The sequence below is a fragment of the Rhagoletis zephyria genome, unplaced genomic scaffold (assembly GCF_001687245.7).
Source record: "Rhagoletis zephyria isolate East Lansing unplaced genomic scaffold, Rhagoletis_zephyria_1.1 Rzeph_scaffold_01951, whole genome shotgun sequence".
In the NCBI taxonomy this organism is placed as follows: Eukaryota; Metazoa; Arthropoda; class Insecta; order Diptera; family Tephritidae; genus Rhagoletis; species Rhagoletis zephyria.
The window spans coordinates 72,083-94,979 of NW_016159035.1; the positions used below are offsets into that span (position 1 = coordinate 72,083).

Consider the following 22,897-nt stretch of genomic DNA (forward strand, 5'->3'; position numbering starts at 1 on the left):
GCCTAGTGGAAATTCGGCATGATTTTTGATAAAAAAAAATATTTAGTTAAATAAAAATTTTTTAATTTACATACATTTCATTAACATTTCTGAAATATATTATATTTTTTTTTGTAATTAAAACAAGCAAAGAAGTATAAGTTCGGGCGAAACCGAACATTATATACCCGGCCCATATATGTATATATCAAATATCGTCCCTCTAATTTTCTCTTAACTACCCTGCAAAAAATTGTGCGACTAATCTCTAAAGAGAGCATTCTGAGATTACTCTCAATCGGATACAATTGGGCATTATTTAGTAGCAACTAGTCTCATACGGGTACTAATGGGGATCAATTAGTCTCGACTGATCCGTTACGAGATTTAATGATATGGACGCTATTAGTCAATGAAATTCCAAGTGTGGCGTTGGCACATAGAGAAAGTATTCTTTTAACAAATCTGAGCACCCTGCTTCGAATCGCGGCTGGCGCAAATTTATATTTTTATTTTTTTAAAGTAACTAGTCGCTGTTTGTACCCGTTCGGATATAAAGGGGAACAATTAGTCCCTTCATAGGACATGCTCGAACACAAGCGAACAGTTCATTCCATATAAAGAGACCAAAAGGGATATTAGTCCTTTGCGATTGCTCCCGGAGTCATTCCGGATTAGTCGCATTTTTTGCAGGGTACCTTTGCATGATAAGTAGGTAGTAGTATTTCTCCCGATTTCAAACGCTTTCGATAATATGCTGAGTTAGACTTAATGAAATAGTTGAACCAAGTTTGGTAGAAATCGATAAAAAGGTTACCGAGATACACTTTGTAGACATAAAGTGGGTGGTGCCACGCCCTATTACTAAAAGTCTATAGCAGTCTAATTTATTATTAAGAGATTGTTGTAACCATAACTTGGAGTAAATTAGCGTTCTCAGTTATTGAAATATCGGAGTTTTCGTACGTCTGAAATTTACCGTTATACGTACGGTGACCATCCGTCCTGTATTATACGGGACAGTCCTCTTTTTTTACCCATTGTCCTGTTAATTTATTTATTTTATACGGGACGCTAAATGTTCTGTATTTCTTTTAATGTCCCGTATTTGGTATTTCGCCCACTTAAGAGCTCATTAAAATGGCATGTCTATGAACGAGTTTTAAGTGATGTTGGTATGTGATCGTAATTTTCTCCATAAACAGTTATTATTTTCTAATCTGAATGCCTGTGATTCGAATCGAGGATAACATACAGTGACTAAAATAAAAATTAGCACTCGAAATTTTAGTAAGTTTTGGATATTTTCCTTAGTTTATTTAAAATTTATTATTTATGAAAGTAAAGCTCTTTTCCTAACAAAAATCATATAATATCAAATTACCAACTTTGTGCCAAAAAACTATAAAAATTAATTCTGCAATATTTCACTTACTCTGTACGAAAAAATACGCAACACCGTCAACAAAAACAAAAATTGCCAAAAACTAATGGCAAGCCTTAGCGACTTAATATTGCGCTTTATTATACTAAAATTTAACGAATTTTTTAAACAAATTTAACGGGGTAAAAATCTCGAGAAAATTATCCTACAAATTTTTGATTTTACTAAAAGGATACTGTTTCAGGGCTAATACATCTAGGTAATTTTTGACCGATTTGAACAATTTTCATCGAATTACTTTTCTGTACCAGGGTTATTATGTGCACCGAGATTCGTAGAAGTTGATAAATTGGTTACCGAGATATACGCTTGGGGTCATAAGGGGGCAGCGCCACGCCCATTTAAAAAAAATGTATAAAAATTTAATTTTCTGCTAAGTGGTTATTGCAGTCATCGATTTTGAGTAAATTAGCTTCAGTAGTTACTTATTTATCGCAGTTTTCGTGTTTCTGTAAATTATCGTTATATGGGAGGTGGGCGTGGTTATTGCTCGATTTCGAAGATTTTCAACAAATTTCTTAGTTAAGCCCTGCGCAAGGCTCGTACCGAGTTTGGTAGAGATTGGTGAAGCGGGTACTGAGATACAGAATTTTAGCATAAGTGGGCGGGTTCACGCTTAGTTTCCAAAAATTTCAAAACAATATTTTTTACCAATATTTAACTTCACATACTAATTTTAAACAATTTGGATGCAATATTTACTGAAATACCTATTCAAATAAATATAGTTTCGCATACTTACTTGGATTTTCCAAACGATAATGACTCTCTGGTTCTGGATGTCTGGTATATAGAATTTGCTGTGATATATGCTCTGTCATTATTTCGTAGAGAACATTATAGGTTGGCAGGGATAGCGACTCCTCGTAGAGTAATAAACGTTCCGCTAGTAGTGTGTATAGGTTATGCGGCGACATTACGTCATATTTTCGTCTGTTATACCAGCAGGAGAAACGAAAAAGAGAAAACAAAGATGTTTGAAACCATTGGAGAAAGCGATGAAAAAAAAGCAATGAAAAGGAAAAGCGACAAATATATAGCAATAAAAATGGCTTAGAATTCATTCAGCAAATTGTAAAGAGGCATCCCATATGCATGCAGTAATTGCCTGCATGGCTCACATTATAATTTTTAATTTAATGTAGGCAAATTAATTCCCTAAATATATTACTATTTAGGGCAACTCTTATAACGAAGACTAAACTACTTAAGAGAATGTCTTATTAAAAAATTATAAAAAATAATAAGCATAATAGAATTAGCATCCCATTCTGAATACAGAGAAACTTATAAAATTGGGCCTAAAATTAAAACTTAACGTATGCTTTTCATAGAAATGATACAGAATTCTTGAAAATCAGTATTTTTCCTTTGATTTCTCTTCAGGATATTCCCGATAATAATACCTAATTCTTTATTTGACCATTTTTTAATACTAAAGATTTTTTATTAGTTCCCCCATTGCATTTTTTATGCCTATAAAATATACCCACTATAAAAAATGGTTAAATAAAAGGGTATTTTTATTGGGAATTTCCTAAAGAGAAACAGAGTTTTCCGATTGAAAAATATAAATTTTCAAGAATTCTATACCATTTCTCCAAAAATTTTTTTTTTTACCCCATATAAAATACATGGCAACTGTAAGCGCTTTGAGCGACCTCTAAATAAGCTTTGATTTCAAAATAAAGAATAGGGGTACATTTTTGGGTCTGGAATAATCCTAGGGAGTGAGAGCAAAATAAATTCCGTCTTTACTTCTTCACATGAATTTTTGGACCACCCTAATGTGCACAGTATGTCCTCCACTCTACAATAGCATTAGGTACTCACTTGTGTGTGCTGCGAGATAAAAAGAATCCAAGCAATTTCAATGCTTGCAAGCGTATCAATTGACTTTCAGCAGCTAATAATTTGAAAATGCTACGAACGCCATGTTTCACATCGAAAGCAGGTACCATGGAGCTGGGATGCTCAGACATAAGCGAAATTAACATTTGTAAAACATCATGAAGATTTTCATCCTGCAAGTATATAATATAAAGTTATGTAAAGTAAGCGTAGATAGACCGTAGATACAAATGTATTTGAATGTAATTGAATATTACATTAGAATAAGCTTTAAGGAATTTAAAAATTAGTTTCTTTTAGAGTAATATTGCCTTACCTCATGCATGGTCGTCAAATAATTTAGAATGCTTTGCAATTCATCTTCTTTGACACCATTACCGATCATAATCAATTGTTTCAGAAACAATAAAATATAAGCGCGTATCGCTAGGATATCCTTTTGTGCTGGACGTGGACCATCTGTGAATAAGTGTACAGGAAAATGTTAACTAAAGAGAGTAAAAGTTGCAGAAATTTTACTAAATGTGATTATAATTGTGATTTTAATCGAAATCTTAGTCATTACCATTATAATTATAATTAATTAGTAACTATAATTATAATTATCATCGTTGTTATCGTAAACGTGATTGTTATCGTTATCGTTATCGTTATCATCATCATTATTATTATCATAATCCTTTTTTTGTCGGGAGCGGGACACGAAAATATAATCATATTCCCAGTCATAATCATAATGAAAGTTATAAGCATTATAATAATGATAATCATAATTACAGTCACACACATAATGATTGTCATAATCACAATCAAAATCACAAGCCTAACAATAGTGATTATTAATAATCATAACGATAATCAAATTCATAATCATAGTCCCAATCAAAATTAGAATCATAATCATAATTAAAATCGAGAGCAAATCAAAATCATTATCACAATCACAGTCGTAATCATGACCAAAATTAATACCGTTTATGTATAAGATTAATGTTTTCCAACAACAAGTCAAGAAAATTAAATGGAATTAAAAATTCTCTCCAATTCTCAAAGCTTAGTCTCTCAACGCATTTTTACTCATTACAATTTCGGTTCCTCTTTTGCCACTCACCCAATCCCTTTGGTATGATGCCACTTTTCGCACGCGGATTCACAACCCAATAGTAGTATTTAAGTGTGTGCACTGTCTGTAAAACAGTGCTTACACGGCGCACATTGCTGTAGATTTGCGTATCGCTGAGGAATTCCGTAGCCAAGTATGAGTACAGGCGCGCCTGCACATTGGCTGGCGTGTAAATCCAAAGCGACGGATTGAACAGCACATGATCGAGCAGCTGCCACGTCAGAAACGAGAAACAGAACAGCTGCAACACATGGAAAGTGAATAGATTGCAATGTGTTATTAATTTTTCAAAATCCAAAGAAAGTATTAGACACTTGGAGAAATAAAAAAATAAATAAATATAAACAAATAAAATAAGACACAGTAGGTGTTGGCAAATTAACGCTCCAACAAATACGAGTAAGTACAATAGTCAATTTAAATATAAATTTTAATATAAAAATTATGTTAAAATGTTTATTTATACATACATGTAATGGAGTTGTTTTTTATTGATTGTTGATTATATATTTTGATGCACAAAACAACGAACGAACGTAACGACAATACGAGTAGGTAGTTATATTTCGGATTTTTTTTGTTTGTTTTGTTTTTTTTTGTTTATACATTATTGAATTGTAAACGATAAATCGCAAGTCAAGGCAACGTAACGCAACGCAAATGGCATTCGATAATTTTCAAGTTATAATAATTGTTTTTGTAACGCATGCATCGAACAGCAATCAGAAATGAAAATTTCGTTTAAAACATGAAAAAGAAATAAACAAATTAAATACATTAAGTTTGATGTTGATGGTTATTGGTACAATGTTATGTAATTTTCCTCTACATATGTAACTAAATAAGTATGTAAGATGTATGTGGTATGCCCTATATATGGTAACTATTTACGTAAGTAGCAATGCTAAGCAATGTTTACATAAGGCTATTGCGATACTCACAGTTCACAGTAACCGGTTGTGTTAATTTTAAAGCGTTACAACTCAAAATGTAGCAGCTTTGCAATAATATTAGAGTCCGTAAGGACATCATCCGCACTTTTTGTTTAGAAATATAGTACAGAATGTCTCTTAAATTAGTTTTTTTTTTTCAATTTCAAAAAATGTAACTCAAAGAGTATTCACATTTCCAATGTGTAACATTTCAAAAGCTATTTTTTTTAACTTAAGAAGTAAACTGTGAATACCCCTTATTTAACTAACTTAATAACTATCTATCCTTTGCAAAATAATACAGATTTACATAGACGTTTTTATTTCTAAATTAACTTCAACTTGATATCTTCTTTTCTTTAGCGCTATTTTATATGTACAGATGTAGTGGATGCTACTGATAATAACTATGTAAATATTTAGCTTGTAATTAGGCGCATGGAGTCAAGGCAATTTAAAATTGAAAAAAAAATATATATATATCTTGGAGAGTTTGGCATTTTTCATAATACATACATCGTTTATTCACCTATTTCTCCACTTTTTTCAACACTTTTTTTTGTGGTCGCTTGAGACCCCATGCAACTAGTTGGGTGATTTTCTTCATGCGTCGCCCTAAGGGTTAGACCAGAGCTTCCTAAAGTGGGTTCCGCGGAACCCAAGAAGTCACCAGGGTTTCGTGAAATTATTTATTTGTGGCTGTTAAATAATTCAACAGATACATAAGTACAAATCAGGGCTAGTTCGATTACCGTCGCTTAAAATTCGGTATGAATAAGCACGACGGTCGGCGTTCGGCAGTCGGTTTGAATTGCACTCGCAAAGAAAAGTTCTAAAGATAGCATGACCGAGGCGAAATTATCTATTTTCGAGTATTGCTGGGAAAAGCAATATCGCAAAAAAATATAGAAAAAAGGTTTTTCATAGCAGCAGTCGCTCCTTTTTAGGCAATGGCAAGCCTCCGTGAGTTTATTATGTCATGAAAACGCTGCTCATAAAATTCATTGTAGGTCGCTCAATTTGTGTAGCAACGTCAAGACGCACACCACAAATTGAACAAGTTCGGCCAAACACTTAGCAAAAGTGTAATCGCTAAAATATTATTATTATTATTCGAATATCCGGCTTAGAAAAGCAGCTTATCTTGCCGACATTTTTGGGAAGATCAGTGAACTAAATTTATGACGAGAGACAAATTATCATCTTTTAAGAAAATGAAATTTCTCCATTACCTGCGTGGAAAAGATAAGCATTGAAAGCTTCCCTTTTTTATAAATTTTTCTACATGAAACGCGATGAATTACCAAATGAAATGTGAAATATCAAAGCTGGGCACTTGGTAAATATCCTGAAATCAGATTATTTTTCGGATGGTAGTAGTGATATCGGTTGGGTACAAAATCAAGCCCTTATAGATCGTTAGAGTTCTTCGACATTGAAACACACATTTGAGTCTGTGTCTCTTAACGAGTTTTGGGTTAGTGTTAGGAGTTAATATCATGAAGTAGCTAAAAAGGATATCTTAACTTAGCTTCCTTTTGTCACAACGTATCGTTGCGAATGAGGTTTTTCGGCTTACTTTTATACAAATAACAAATTCAGGTTTTAATTGGATGCTTCCCCAGAAATCCGCATACAGCTATCGGACATAATACAGAAATAATAAATAAAACAGTAAAAGAATTTCATTCATCACATTAAAAGTATATACTATTTCGAATAAAAGTTGTTGTTCTTATTTAAATTGTTGTATCTTTGATATTTAGCAATTTGATGCGACGTTCCTTAAAATCAAAAGTATTTGCAGTTTACATTAAATAACTCAAAAGTTTGGGGATGCCTTGGTTAGACGATAGATATAGATAGATATAGACTGGCGCCAGAAATATTTAATATAATCGCCTTACTTTGAATAGTTTTGGCTATATAATATATATACTAAAGAAATATGAAGACTTTTGTGTGTTCCAGAAAAAAATGTCAAATCAAAAACAATTCCTTGAACTAAGTGCATACGATGCAGAATAGACTCTAGTTATAGTAGATTATTAGATCACTTGTCCAAATTGAGTGAAGTTTTGTGGATGAGGACGAAAAAGCGTAGATCACGTAATATGGGCAGTGAAGTTACCAATAGTCTCAATTTTCACTTCCCGGAGTAATTCTCTCTCAACTCATTACTCAAGATATACAACTGGCGCAAATGTGCAAACAGCCACAAACCGACGAACGGTTAAAGAGCCAAACAAGAATAAGAATAAAACAAAAAGTTACATATAAAGGAACGCGCCGAAGTTTTTTATTTGGCGCATCAAGTGTATTTCAGGACTTTTGCTAAATAATTCCTCTCTACTCTCTTTGGCATATGTGTTATTATAATAGCTGACTAATTACAATTTGATTAGCTAGCTATTCACGAAATAAAAGAAAGCAGTCATAATCCAATAGAAGTTATTTTGACCTTAAGATATTTTCTTAATCGAAAATAAATCTCCGATTGCTGGATTCACGAAATCGATTTTGAGAGAAAAAATAACTTCACAAACATACACTCGCTCCAGTGAGTTTGTAGAATTTAAGCATTTTTGAAAGTTTTTTCAATCTTCAATCTGCATATTACTTCCACTACAAATACATACATGCATATGTATGTATGTATATGCCCTGCTAGCCACTTGCAGGATAAACCGGTGTCCTTCACTGTTTCCAAAAATATTTGCAAGTAATTTTGCTTGTTGTCATGAAAGTTTTATGGAACGCAGTGATTTTCATTGCAAGCAGTTTTGTTATTGTATTCTTAATTGTGTCTACCAGCAGTGATTGCTGTCGACAGTCATTATGGAGTTTTATGGCTTTCTCCTTATAGAAGTGGAGCATAAATTTAAAGCAGAAAATGGTTTTACTGAGAGAATTCATAAACGAAATGCAGAGCACTAGAGTTTCATGCACCTGCAAACTTTCTCACATATAATCGCATACGCATGAAAATATTAATATCTGCATACTTATATAAGTATATAAGCGTTTTTGTATGTATGCGCATATGTAAGTATGTACATTAGGGTTTACCAGAACTTTTTCTATGAAACTTGCTCGCACTAAGTTATCCTAGTAATCCATCTCACTGAAAATCTATTTGCTTCTTACTTTCATGGCCGGATTAAGGTGCCGTACCGGGAATAAGTTGGGCTCTTCAGTGGCGCTTCATAGAGCCCAATAGCGGAGAGAGTGCTTCAAAAAACGAGTGACAGTTTCAGCTGTTGAAAGTAGACCTCAACCCAAGTCGGTGGCGTTTATTTTCCGTCTGTCGTATAAGCCGACAAAGGGTTCTCAAGAAAAGCAGACAGAAAGAACTCTCCTCGCCTCACCTACATCCACGGCATAATCGAAAAGTCCTCTCCCAAAAGTTTAACAAACCGAGTGTGCTACAATCTGGAGTTGTAAGCTCACAACTCAGCTCGCTAAGAGCGAGCGAATAGTGCAGGCGATCACAGTAACGGCATCGCGAAAAGCAAAAGCAAGTGGGTCTAAATCCGATCTACGAGGGTAGTGCTACGAGTGAAGCGGGGCAATCGAGATTTACTCTCATCATGGAAGTGTGGAAGCCGACTGCTATAGAGGTATGCCATTTTCTTGTGACGATGGTCGAGCTATCGAGCTTTATCAGTTCACTATCTGAAATCTATGCAGAAGCGCGTCTCAAAGCAGTTAAAGCCGGACCCAGTAAGAGGGACTAAGCACCACGGCAAATTCGAAGAAGTCTTGGAGATACCCCAAGAACTGAACAACGGTACACACGTGGAAAGTGGTCAATACGGAGCAAATAAAATTATGGCGAATAAAACTTTACACTTTGTATTGTGGAATACCTTAATGTATGTACGTAAATATATACATGCACGCATACGTATGTACATACATCCGTATGGCTGTGTGGATATAATGGCAGCTACAGATAAAATTCGAATGTGTTTCAGCGGTCAATGGATTGTGCGAGCACGAAGTGGGAAAAGTTTTGCAATTAAAAACGCGTTAAGCGTTGTGCAACTAAAAACACACACACACACACACGCATACATACACAAAAATAATACATATAGCAGAAAATTGAAAGGGTAAAATATGAGTAAATCCACAACCAAACATCAGCCACAGAGCAAATTGCTACCAGTGTTGCGATAATTCAGCATTTTTCTTGATTTTCCTTCCATTCATTCACTGCAGCCACTGTAACGACGACGATTCGTTGCACCGAGCTGTGTTGACATAAATAAAATTTATGAAACTTTACCACCCAGCAAAAGTCGGAACATAGTTTGCGGGAGAGAGAGAGAGGTGCAAACAGCAGCAGCACCGGCAGCAATGGCAATGGAATGGGTAGGAAGGGCGAGGAGAGCACGTTATGCATAGCTGCACTTACACTGGAAGGCGTCGAACCGAGCGAGCGGCAAAATGAGTTACGTATAGTCAATATTACACTGTTTTCCAATAATTACTGCCCACGTAATAATACGCAAAAGAAATATAATAAGGAAAAGAATTAATAAGAGAGAAAAACGAAAAAAAAAACCAACAATGCCAGAACAAAAAGTGCTGCACCAAAAACAACATTAGCATAGTCGTTATAAAGAGCAATGGCGAAAACGAAGGCGATAGCGATGTCGAGAATGAGCGGAACGTGACAATGTCCCAGCAACATTGTCGATATTAACGTCAAAGTCAGCAGATAACTCATTAAGCGACTGACAGTCAATGCAGTTTGAAAATTGAGGAGTGGGAGTGAGCGCACAGAAAGAAATGATCCACTATGGAATGCAGACAAAACGGTGCAATGAAAAATAATCACAACAACTTCAGCGACATTGGCAGGAATAATTGAGCTTGCGTTCGTGAACGCAGAGATAAAGCAAAAGGGATAAATGTATCGAAAAATAATTATTGACTTGCATAAATTTTGGTTTGCTTGCTTGCTGATGGTTGTCTGGCGATGAGAAAGATATTGACGAAGTACACAGAAAGGAGTAAACATTTGGGAAAAATTAAGGAAAATAATACGCCAAATGAAAAAAGCCACTTGCAACAAATTGAGGATACATTTCTTTATTTTGTTTGCATTGCATTTAAAATATATTAAAGTTTTTCAGAATTTAAATTTACCGGATATTTTTAATATCGGTATTAACTATTAAGTCCTGCCTGGTTATCAGGGTATCTGGTTAAGGAACTAGCCCCCATAGAGTGTTTTATTGTTGCAAGTGTTAACACTAGGAAGTTTCATTATTCACCTTTTTTTCCAAAACCGGTTTTCGAGTTATTAGAAAAATTGCAATTTGAAAAAAAAAACGTTCCCGAGTTGGAAATTAAGAAAAAACCAGATAAATCGGTTTATAAAACATATTTCTCCAACAGTGAAAATTGTATAAACACTAATAGGAGCAAAGACAGCTTTTATTTAGAGCAATAGTGAAACAAATAAAAATCAGTGAAAAATTCACACTTGGTCTTGTGTTAACTTTTATACTTTATTGCATTTATTCTGAACATTTCGGTTTTAAGCAGTGCTATTGTCGCCGTAGCCAAGAGCTTAGAGGTCCTTACTGCATCTCGAGAGATCGATGGTTCAATTTCTGTTCCCAGCAACATCAAAACAAGTTTTTTTTTCAAATAAATAGCGGTCGCCCGGTTGCGGTGGGCAAAACTTCCGAGTATATTTCTGCCACAAAAAGTTTCTTTGGAGATGGAATAAAAGTGTACACCTCTCCATTTATGTCACAACATCAAGAATCAGAACACGAATTGGAGGTGAAGGTCGACCAAACGCGGAGAAAACATTTAAGCATTCATCCGCAAATAACCTAGCATTTCATTTTAAAACTATTTAGAGGCTTTATGTTGGAAAAAGGCTTGAAAACCACGAAAAACTTAAAATAATTAATGAGAGATCAAGATTTGTATGAAATAAAAAAACTGGTTTGTTCAAGAAAAAAAATTTTGGTTTATTCGATATTCGAAAAATAAAATATTTCAAAAAAATCGCCTATAGATATCCAAAAAACTGGTGGAGACCGGTTTGGAGAAACCGAGTCGACCACAATAGTGGACATCTACTATAAATTTTTTTTTTTAAATCAATCACACTTTTCAGACTTCAGTAATTTTACAAAATAAATCGAAAAAAGTCATGATTTTGAAACTGCTCAATTAGAAATACAGCCCAATTCTGCATACTCCCGGGGAATTTGTTTTTCCCGAGAAAGAAATTCTCCAATAATTAACTCCCAGGGAGTAGCATATTCCCCGAAAATTTTGGAGGAGGAAATTCGAACTTCTAAATAGCTGTTTGACACTTTTTTGACAGCTCAACTCTGTCATTTAGTATAAAGAATCCTCAAGGAAAGGGAAAAGAGAGAAAAATCGCAGGGAGTTTCTGTTCAGAATCGGCCTGATAATACTTGGAAAATTTTCACCAAAAACTATCTACTTAACTAGATGAAAGTAAAGAAAGGCTATGAAGGAAAATGAAAAAAACAACGATGCAATACAAATGATCAATTATACGACTGAAATAAAAGTTTTACGAAAAAAATAACTGAATATTTTTTTCCGTCACAGGCAATTAAAGAAGCAGAAGTATGAAAATAATTAAATATTTAGTTCCACTTATTATTTGCGATCTCCAGCTTAGTTTTCTGGCGGAACATTGGCTATAGTATTTCTGCCCACAAGCGACAAAAGCTTAACAGTTAGCCAGAAATTCGAAGCTGACTTCTCACAAAATTTTCTGTGATAAAGAGGTTTCACTCTTCACAGATGGTTTCAAAATAGACTTTTAAACCTACAACCGTTTGTCGATTTGGGCTGAGGTCAAACACCTTTGCCAATTGCCTCCCTCCTCTTCCAATTTACGACACTTGTTTATTTCAAATGCAGACAGGTCCTTCTCTACTTGGCCCTCACAATTTTTTCTCCGGCCACCTATTAAATTCAGGAAAGTTGCTGGGTTTTTTTTGGCGATCTTAAAAAAGATTTCCATGGTGTCGCTTACATATCATAATTATGAAGACTAGCTCACTTAGCTATATCCCTAAGGTTAGTTAGGCTATCTGTACCTTAAAGCTTCAGACCTATTAACATTATGTCTGTTTCGCTGAAATATTTGTTTGGTGCCATAAGCATAGTAAGGCTCTTCTCTCCCAGTCCCAGAAAAGCGAATATGATGGACAATTGATAAAGTGAAAATGGGTTGCCCGACGTTGTGCTTTGCGCTTCAGGAAGAAATGGGCAGCCTTATTACCCCTACCTTAAAGGAGCCATAATTGAAAAATATCGTTATGGTATTCTGTTAGTCTATTCTCTGGAAGAATTCTTGGGAGTTAGTCCACCTACATGTACATATGATATAGCCTTGGAACCTGTGGAGTGGCATGCTTCATCTGAGCTTTCTCTCGCGACATACCTCTTGGGCAGCGAAGGGCAGAGAGAGCTTTTACTCTGCACCCGCCTATATAAATGTAAAGAAAGTTTAAAGGTAGTGCCCATAAATGCTCTAGGCTAACATATAGTCATAAAAGGAATCGGCAAATTATGTAGTGAGGCAGACATAAAGACGTTAATTTCTTTTCAAAACGACTTGGAAAACAAAGGAACTTATTTTTCTCTGGATACTAAATCACTTGGCAGCACCTAGTAATGGTACATGAACATCTGGTTAGGCATAAATCACAAAATGCCATATCACTCCCACTTTCGCCCATCGGTTGCACAAATGAAGACTGTGGAATCGTTGAGTGAACACTTTTCATGACATAACCACCGAGGGTTTTGATTTCGAAAGAAAATCTGTACTTTCGAGGCCTCAAAGTGGTTCGACTATCTAATATACTATCTACCAATGATGACCTTTTTAATGGTGAAGAATTTAGCAGCAGGTCATTACATCGCTTTTAATACAAGTCATTATTTTTTGCCTGTGAATTTTATCTGTTTTTTGTTAGTATTGCATATTTGACACAATGCCACATCGAAGTATTGTTGTTGTTGTCGGTGCTGTTGATACAATTTGTTTTAATTTTACGCAGAGCTTCTTTACTAACTAAAAATTTATTAGACAGAAGGAAAATAGTTATTAAATCGATGCTTGGTTTACACCAAAATAGTAGGTGTATGGTTTTCAGATAACTTTGGACCACTTGAACCGTTTCCAGATAGGTGATACCCCAAAGGTTGGCCCTTACAAATTCGGTTAACTTTCGATCAATGGATTATGAAGAAATTAACGGTATTACTAAATCCGTATATGAGCATTGAAGTTGGTTTGTTTTTTGTTCTGGAAAATTACTCGCAATTTACAGAAAGCTCACAGTGAGATAACAAGAATACAGTATTCGTATGTAACGAATTGCCAATTCGGATAAAAACAGAAGCTTGCTCATAGTTATTTTCCTTCTTCCTACCAACATATCGCTAAAAGAACTTCCGTTTATACGCTCAGCAACCTTATTTTACAGTAATTCATATCAATAGCAAGAAAGTAGAAGAATTCTGTTTTTTAAAAAGCTTTCACGTGTAAGCTTATCCTTGCATTTATTATGTATTCAACCATTAGTGGTGGCATTAATGTTGCTCAGCGCAGAAACGGAACAACAAATACATAGTATAAGTGAATACACGTGGCGAACACGGATAAAGCCAGCCAAACCATACAGCCATTGGCCAGATTCACGTGCAGCATGGCAAATATGCATTATTACGTATCTGTGAATGTGCGCTTGCGTGTGTGGGTAAGTATGAAGTGTAAACACATTATTGCGCGCCAGCCACTTTTACCAGTAAATATTTACGCTGCGGAAATGCGATTAAGGGGCAATCTATGGTAAGTAGTAGGTAATCACGAAATAAAAAATGAGCAAAAAAATAAAAAGAATGCTTAAAGATACGATGCACTCAAAGAGAGTGGAACAGCGCTGAAAATGAAATTATTTGTAATTTTTTTTTTGTTGGAGAATATCTACTTATTTTTGTTTAAGGCTTTTCTACAAAAAGTACAAATAAAATATGTATAAACATATATTTACAAACTGACAACTTTCCACTGAGCTATGCTGAACTTCAAAGCGCTACATTTGCGTTTAATTTAACAAATTTTGCGACAAGAGAATTTCAATATACGAAAATTTTCCCAAACTACTAAATACGCTTTTAAAAATCAAATTTCGTACCTACATACGTTTCTAACTACGCAAATTTTACGACTTACATATGTATGTACTAACTTTACATATAAAACGAATAATTTTGAATAGTAAATTGAGGACAAACATTTTAATTATTTTATATTACACATAGAGCGAGCTGTCAAACTGTGTATGTGTGGCATTCAGTTTATAAGTACCCCTGAAACTGTGCTTTTCGTAGTTTTAAAAGATAAGACGTTGACAGTTCTATTCAAAATTTTCGGTATGAATAACTTTAATTTTAACATTTGAAAAAAAAAAAATTATAAAATTTGTTTAGTTTGAAAGCTCTCTCTTGTGAATAGTTAAGGCAACAAAGAACTCTGTAGAAAATTAGTATTTATTTCTTCACCTGATAGAACTGAGAGTGTTGAGCGTTAAGAATTATTGCATTTTGTTTCACAAAATGTTGGTCGCGTGTTTTGTTTTGTTATAATCGTTATACATTTCGTGCACATACAGTTATTTTGAAATTATAATATTTGAATTTTTTCCGGAAGACGCAAAAATTTGTACGTATGTATATGAAAGGTGACAGCAATAGTGGGTGAGCAGATAAGAGTATACGAGTATCGAGTTTTGTGTGATATTCGAAAAAAAAGTTTAATGAAGAAAAAAAAGAGATTAAAAAAAAATTTATTAGTTATTATTTCGAGCAGCGCTATATAGAAGAAAATTTTTTAGAGGTAGGTACATAAAATTTAGCTCATAATTTTAGTTCGCAAACAAATTTGGAAAAAATTTCTTAGAAAAATGTATGTATAGAAAGCCAATTTACGATAGGGAACAACATGCAATAAACGTTATAAGAAATTTTGTAAAACTCGTACTCAAAAAGTGTGCTCATATCAAGTAACTAACTGGTAGCATATAGGGTGGCGCAATTCTGCAGAGGAGAAACTCAAGGTTAAAATGGAAAGGGGAACAAATAAAGTAAACAAAATACGATATCAAGGATGTTTAAAATAAATTGGGAAAGTAGTAAGGCAAGGTGAAAAAGAGTAAAAGATTCTTTAAGCTAATTTCACCCAAGCACAAATATGTACATATGCATGTACATCTGAAAATACTTTTTCATTCAAGCTCAGATGTTGCTCATACGCACCGTGGCTCCGGGTGCAAACTGATGAGGCATACAAACTTACTTGCACACATAAAACTACATAAATATTTATGCACAAAAGCGCTCAATTAACCAAACTAATATGAGAGCCACTAACTGAGTATATCGAAGGGAACTTATATGTAAATAAATATCTTTTATAATTAAGCCAAATTATGTTTACTTTTTTATATGGAAATCGCAAGGCCACGCTTAACTGTAGACATTTATATAAAAATTTAAATAAAAGAAAGAAATACAAAGTAAGTAAAAATTTTCATTAAAGATAGAGTAGGCGACACAGCAAAATATTTGCAAAGTTAAAAATTTATGAAATAATTTAAAATTCATTAAAATAAACACTTCATGCATTCGCTTTTTAAGACCTACTTAACGCTGTAAAATACAGTTATTTATATGTATATATGTATATTTTATGTATATGTATACCTAAAAGTACAGCAAAAGTTACAGCCAATCGCAATCCGATTGCACATAATAATTTATAGACACTTGAACAAGGCAATTTATACAAATAAATATGCATATGTACATAAGGGTGGTGCATAAAACATCAATATGATATCATGGGACACGGTTCAAGTTTGCTCTACGTGTAAAATTGAGATATTCACGAAAATTTAATAATTAAAAAAAAAAAAGTTGGGATGCTACCAGGGTGTGATTTTTTTTTTAATACGCAAAAATTCGACAGAATTTTGACTTTGCCTGGCTATAAATCAACGAGTTTATGAATTTGTATTTTTTACTTTTTTCAAACCCTGGTCGCAAGTTCTATTGTTTTTTAAATTTTGACATATTTGTGGATGTCATTATTTTGCACGTAGAATAAAAGAAAATCATGCTCAATGTAATATTTAGTTTTTCGATATTTTAATGACCAACCTAATGTAGATACATACGCACTTACATAAATAAGTACATATATTCATGCCAGCTATGCGCAGGCAAGTTATGACACAGCAAACACATACATAAATTTCTTTTAAATAAAATTACAAACGTATGCCTACATATTAGTCTATGCGCATACATATATATGCATATTAGGGTGGTACTTAAATGTAGGGATCAAATTTTTACATCATCCTAAGCCTCAACCTCTACTTCGATGCTACTATATTCGGAGATATCACATATAAATTTTGGTTCCCATGGGAGACGGTTAAGACGTGTCGCACAGGGGGCAAAATTCAAATAACTCAATGACGACATCTTAGCCGAATTCAATCTGGACTAAAATTTATATGTGATATCCTCGACTATGGCAGTATCGGTATTGGTATTATATGAAAAAAAAATAACTAATTTTAATTTTTTGAGTCTCCATAGAGGAATCTGAACTTAGCCCCCCCCCCCTATGCTACATGCACAATTGGGACCAAAATTTATATGTGATATGTATGACAGTGGTGTTACCGATTGAACGGGTGAGACTGAAAAAATCACAAATTTGATTTTTTAATGACCACCCTAATGTACATATGTACTTAAAAGAAATTTTACATTTTTATACATAGTAAATTAAATTATATGTACATATGCACATCATATAAATACATACATACATACATATGCACATATATAGTACACACATAAATAATTTTTTCAAATTCATAAAAGTTTACGTTTTTCTCATTTGCATTTTATTGGAATATTCGCAAAACTCACCTGCTTTAATAATAAGTCACTATTCGCCGATAGACATGTCACCAAATATTTGGTTAAATTTAAGAATGAACCCAAAACTTCTAAAGTTAAGTGTTCGCGCGACGAACGTTGTAGCATAAACGAAATGACTAGGAATCCACGATTCTGTATCATATGTTGTTGTACGGTTTGTGACGTCTCGACTAATTCGCAAATGAAACCCAAAAGTTTGGAACTGCAAATATGAGAAAAAGAAGAATCGTATAAAATTTTGGTCAATGCAAGTATTCAAAACGGCTCATTGATACGCGTAAAGATAAAAAATGCGAATTGGGCAATTTTAATTTCTATATTTTTAGCAGTTGCAGTTTTTTTAAACAAAGCTGTTGTACAAAAATTCAAATTGTAAACCATCAGCAGCAATAAAAATTCTGCATTTATACGTTAAATAAAATATTTCTTCAAAAAAATTGTATGTGGAAAAAAAATTTGTGCCATCATTGATGTGCCTAGCAGCAGAAATACTGCATGTTTTTTTCTTTATTTCTTATTTGGCACATCATTCCATATTCTTCTGTACCTATCGCCTAATCGAGTAGATCCTACATATAATAATTCTCTCGAAAGCTCACAAAGCCTGCTCATCATTGATCGTCGTCTTCCAGGTTTTTTTCGTTATTAAAAACGACAGACATCAGACGAGCTTTGTGAAAGATATAGATTACGTTGTTCGTAGCACCAAAGAGTCGGGATGGAATACGACCTTACCCCATTTCACGTTTACGATACGCTTTTCAACCACCTGCTGTTTTTTTCTCTGTGTAAGGCAAACATGTAAGAAATTGCATTGCTATGCGCTGGAGTAAACTAAAGAGGAATGCAATAATGGAATTGCATGGAATATTACGTATCTATGGTTATGCATCGGCATGTATACACGCATTTTTATACAACAGCTTCGTATTCATATGAACTTAAGCGGCAAGAAATTGGTTGAGCGCTTGCAACTTTCAAGCGTAGAAGAGAAGCCATGGAGTGCGAAAGAGAATTCTACAGCAATGTCGGATTATTAAATATGTATCACACATGTGCAAGTTCACAAGAAGACGTTTTACACAGCTTATTCTTGACTAAGTCAAGAAAATTGACTTAACTAAGTTAAGTTGAGTTGGAGAAACCACCCCTTAAAGTTGTAAAATTCTTAAATGTTAAATAACGGTTTCATAATAACAAATTACTTTGTCCGGTCTATCACCTTTTAGAGGTCACCCAAACTTAAAAAAAGTAGGAAGTGAACTAATTTCTACTTTCTCTTGAGATACCACCAACTTTCTTTTGATAGTTCTATAATGTCTACATTTTTTATTTTTTTTGAAATTGTCGCAATTTAAAATATTTGAACACAAACATTTTTATTCTTCTAAGTTTTATTGTGGAAATCAGAGACCATAACGATTATAAGAAATAAAATTAAATATTGCTAAATTATTACTGAACAATGGAAAAGTTGTTTAGATGTAAATTATTTTCGTCTTCTCATAAAGTTTTTATATTTTTTCGTCTCTTGGGACGTTTATTTCAGACGAAAATGATTTAAGTCTTCTCATAATAATTGTGTGGGATGTTTATTTTTTTTCTCTCGGCACGTGTATTTGAAGATGGAAATGATTTACGTCTTCTCTTAATAATTATATGGGACTTTTATTGAAATGAAACTTCTTAATTGAGTTCAGAGATTTGACGCGTTAAATATTTAACGCCACGATTGTTCATGTCATTAAATCTGTATCGTTCTTCCGATTTTCAAAAATCAGTTGTCAAATTAAAGGGCTTTGCTTTTAAGTAGTTTTAGTTTTTTGAAAAGGGTTGCCAGGTGTTAGCAATCAAATTCCAATAATCGAGTTCGGAGATATTTTCGTTTAATTTCGTGAAATCGGCACCGATTCTCTTAAGAGCAAACGTCATTGTCGCCTTGAAATAAACGTCCCGAGAAAATCCCATATAATTATTATGCAAAGACGTAAATAATTTCCATCTGAAAATAATCATCCCGCGAGATGAAAAAAGATATTTCTCTTAAATAATTATTATACAAAGACGAAAAAAATTTCTCTCAAAAAACAAGGCGACATTTTTGAACTCAAATATTAGGATAATAATAAATTTGGGTCTCTGGTAAAAATACTCACCACAGCGTTGGATCACGTTTTATATCGCTAATGCCCTCATGCGCCATATCCAGTTGCGAGAATAATGGAAAGAGTACCTGTATGCCACCAATGGAATTTAGTGTACAATGTATTGAGTGTGTGACTACAGCTTTAACGTCCTGCAAAAAAGAGTGTTTGAGAAGTGTAGTAATAAACAGTATGAAATATGCATGTATGCACGTGTCTTTGTTTCAAATTATTAACAAACTTTTATTCTTAAAATGAGTATTAATAATTTAGCCAAAGAAGTATTTTATTCTTAAAAAAAATAAAATTTGAAAAATTTAGCACTTGTGGTTTTCTATTCACCTAAACTGTGAGCATGCTTATGCACCGCCCCGAGTCTTAAGCAACATTACCCCAGTAGTCATTTTAATAAAGCATTTTTCCGTCAGCACAGAAAATTGTGAGTTTCTCGCGGAATATACAACAGTTAAAGTTAAACAAATCTGCACACTTTTCAAAAGACCCTCAAATGAAAAGGAACTAAAAAGAATGCAGAAGAGTCCGTGTGACCGATAAAGAAGCTATCTCTCTATACACCAGCGGATCCAACATAAATTACGGTAGTCTACACTGAGAAACACGACGATTGGGAAAGAATACAAACACCTTCGAAGCGGGAGTTCTAGGTATTTTTGAAGTAAAATTTCAGGTAATAGAGTTCGATACAACTGATGTATTGACAATGTGGTGGCACTAAATGGCCCTATTTTTGGAGTAGTCCAAATATAAATGACTTTGCACAGGTGGTCAGATATACATACAGATCGTGACTATAAAGAACAAAGACATTAGATCTGCCAAATAGATCTAGGACAGAAATACTCAGAATTGTAGCAAAAAAAAAATGGAGCATTGCTCCCTAGGAAAACATGCGCCAGAATCTTATATAAAATATTAAGTATGAAACATTAGGGAGACACCTAGTAACACAACTATATATGTGTGTATGTACATGGCCTATCAGAAGCTACCTTTAGCAAAGAAAGTGGGTAAATTAATCAGAGAATCGAGACGCTTCTAGTAATCTTTACAAGAAAGCAACGAAACATGAATGGATATCAGCCATAATTGTTCGAAAAATTATTCGATAGGTGACGTGAAAGTCGAGTTATTTGTAACAGCCGCATTTGTAGTCCTAAATGCAAATTTTTTAGAAACATGTTAGCCACATACGGAGAAATGATTTCACAAAATTAGCTGTTTTCTGCGACCGGAACGATTTTGTTGTTTCAGTTGGTCTTCTTCGAGAGCCACAAGTAAACTTAATACGCCTTAGACAGTCTAGGGTACTATGGCATCGTATCGATTCAAATGATGATATTTTATTGAATGGAACTGATATTTGATTATCCTCTGCTTATCTAACTGATCACAGCCGTTTTCAGTACATAAGTAAACGATATTAGTTTTGATCAGTTGTTGTAACAGTACAAAAATATCAACTCCGCCTTGAAGATAATGATACTGCAGATTACAAAGTTAGGGCCATTAACTTATCGACTTTAAAGTATAGTTAAATCATTAGTAAAATTTAACTACAGCAATTTCTATGGAATTCGGAAGTGATTGCCCTGGATCGACCACACATCCCTTCATTATGAAGCTTTAATAGTTTAACCTTTTATAATAAGGTCTTTTTAGAATCTACTAGGGAAGCTGAAGGTACTTTGGCCGTTCAGAATTTGTTTTCCATTCTTTATAAGTTTTTTGGTAAATAAGTGCGCACGGATACGTCCAATATGTAGCTGGGGGTCACGAAATGCAACAGAGCGACCTTAATTCAAAACTTTGTATCCTTATTATTTTTTTTTTTTTAGGAAATCTGCAGCTATAAACTTCGGATACCAGCATTATGAACTCTGTTGAAAAGGTTAACTGCAGTTTTCTGAATTTTTTGAGATACAAAATGTAATCTTCCTTTGTCCCACTCGGTACTATTCCTGCTATGCAAGTATTAAAATTAGTATTCTTGAAAACTTAGTGTGCACTTCTTATTAAACGAAGACTTGTAAACCTTACATACAGTATAGGTCATGTCAATAGCACCCCCATCTGAAGGTGATATTGTTTGCCACTCATAATTATTTATTTATTCTTAAAAATTTTCATTTGAAATACAGTTTATCCTCCAAGAAAAAAAACATATAAACCAAAGTTTAAAACTTTGCAGAAATATACAAAAAAAAAATCCAACATATATTTTAACCTTTTTTCTCAGAAGTATTATAATTTTTCTGAGTACACAGTTTTATAGCGCGTTCAATTTTAGTCTAATAGTATACAAGTTTCAAGTGGCAGAAGCTTAGCTTTGATTCTTTTAGATTTTTTTTTCGCCGGAGGTGTTGCGTTTATTCGTTATATATCCACCTGAAACTTGCACATTTGTCAGACGCGGGTGAAAATTTGTTGCATTTTTTTATAGTCTTTTACAAAGTTTTAAACTTTAGTTTTGTTATAGCAGCAACTGTATTTTAATTGAAAATGATTAAAAATAAATAATTAAACATACACAAGTGGCCAAAAATATTACTTTGAAATTGGGGTGCTATTGATATGATCGATACTGTATATGTCTATGCACGTGCAGATGCGCATTTCTAAAAAAACCGACTCACATACTCATTGACTATTTTTATTATTTAGTTTTTTTTTGTATGAAAGCCCTGAGTTCTATATTCTGTATATGGATTGTGAAAAAATATTTATCAAATTTGGAGTGTACGCTTGTGATACGGTGACTAAGCTCTTTGCTACCTCAAAATATTTTAATATTTTATTTCATATTATTAGTTTATGGCTATTCTGTTCTCTCCTATGGGGACAACACAATGTAACCTAAGTTTACAATTCTTAAATAAATTCATATGTAGGTACACAAATACTTACATATAATTCTACTATCATTTATTTACTTTGCCACTTACCTGTAACATAAGTGCATGCGGTGTATGGACAAAATATGAAACATTTCCTTTGGGTGCGGATTGTAAGCACAGTTGACCATCGGTTGCCACTGGATTGTACATGAAGACGATGGCATTCGACAATTTGCCATCGTAGAGTACCTGCGTCAGCAATAGATAGACGAGCATGTATGTAGGTATGCGTGGTGTTAGGTTTATTTGCATTGTCGACATCAGATGGTGTACGATTGCCACAGAGAGTTGTAAAAAAATAATAAAAACAAATTTATTTAAGTTAGTAAATACTAATAAAAGAAGTTGCTAAGTGTAAATGCTTGTATATCAAATGTGTTTGTGTATTATACATAAATAAATGTTACATAAGTACACGAATACGCATTTGTGTAGCTGAAGGACATTTTCGTAGGACGACGCTTAGGCTA

At 33.7% G+C, this 22,897-nt stretch overlaps 1 protein-coding gene across 6 annotated transcripts in view; it reads right to left on the reverse strand.

Moving 5' to 3' along the window:
* The window catches only part of LOC108365663 (neurobeachin-like), a 37,145-nt gene extending 14,533 nt beyond the window's left edge, over positions 1-22,612 (reverse strand). For 3 of the 6 annotated variants that reach the window (XM_017619757.1, XM_017619756.1, XM_017619754.1), the window contains exons 1-7: positions 22,476-22,612; positions 19,525-19,664; positions 17,357-17,570; positions 4,386-4,638; positions 3,591-3,733; positions 3,257-3,447; positions 2,166-2,365 (exon numbers count right to left, since the gene is read on the reverse strand). In XM_017619757.1, the coding sequence (XP_017475246.1) occupies positions 2,166-2,365; positions 3,257-3,447; positions 3,591-3,733; positions 4,386-4,638; positions 17,357-17,570; positions 19,525-19,664; positions 22,476-22,577 (1,243 nt within the window). In that variant the 5' untranslated portion in view covers positions 22,578-22,612. The remainder of the gene's footprint in view (positions 1-2,165; positions 2,366-3,256; positions 3,448-3,590; positions 3,734-4,385; positions 4,639-17,356; positions 17,571-19,524; positions 19,665-22,475) is intronic. The other 3 variants (XM_017619758.1, XM_017619755.1, XM_017619759.1) reach the window with 2 other exon arrangements.
* Positions 22,613-22,897: the final 285 nt, after the last annotated feature.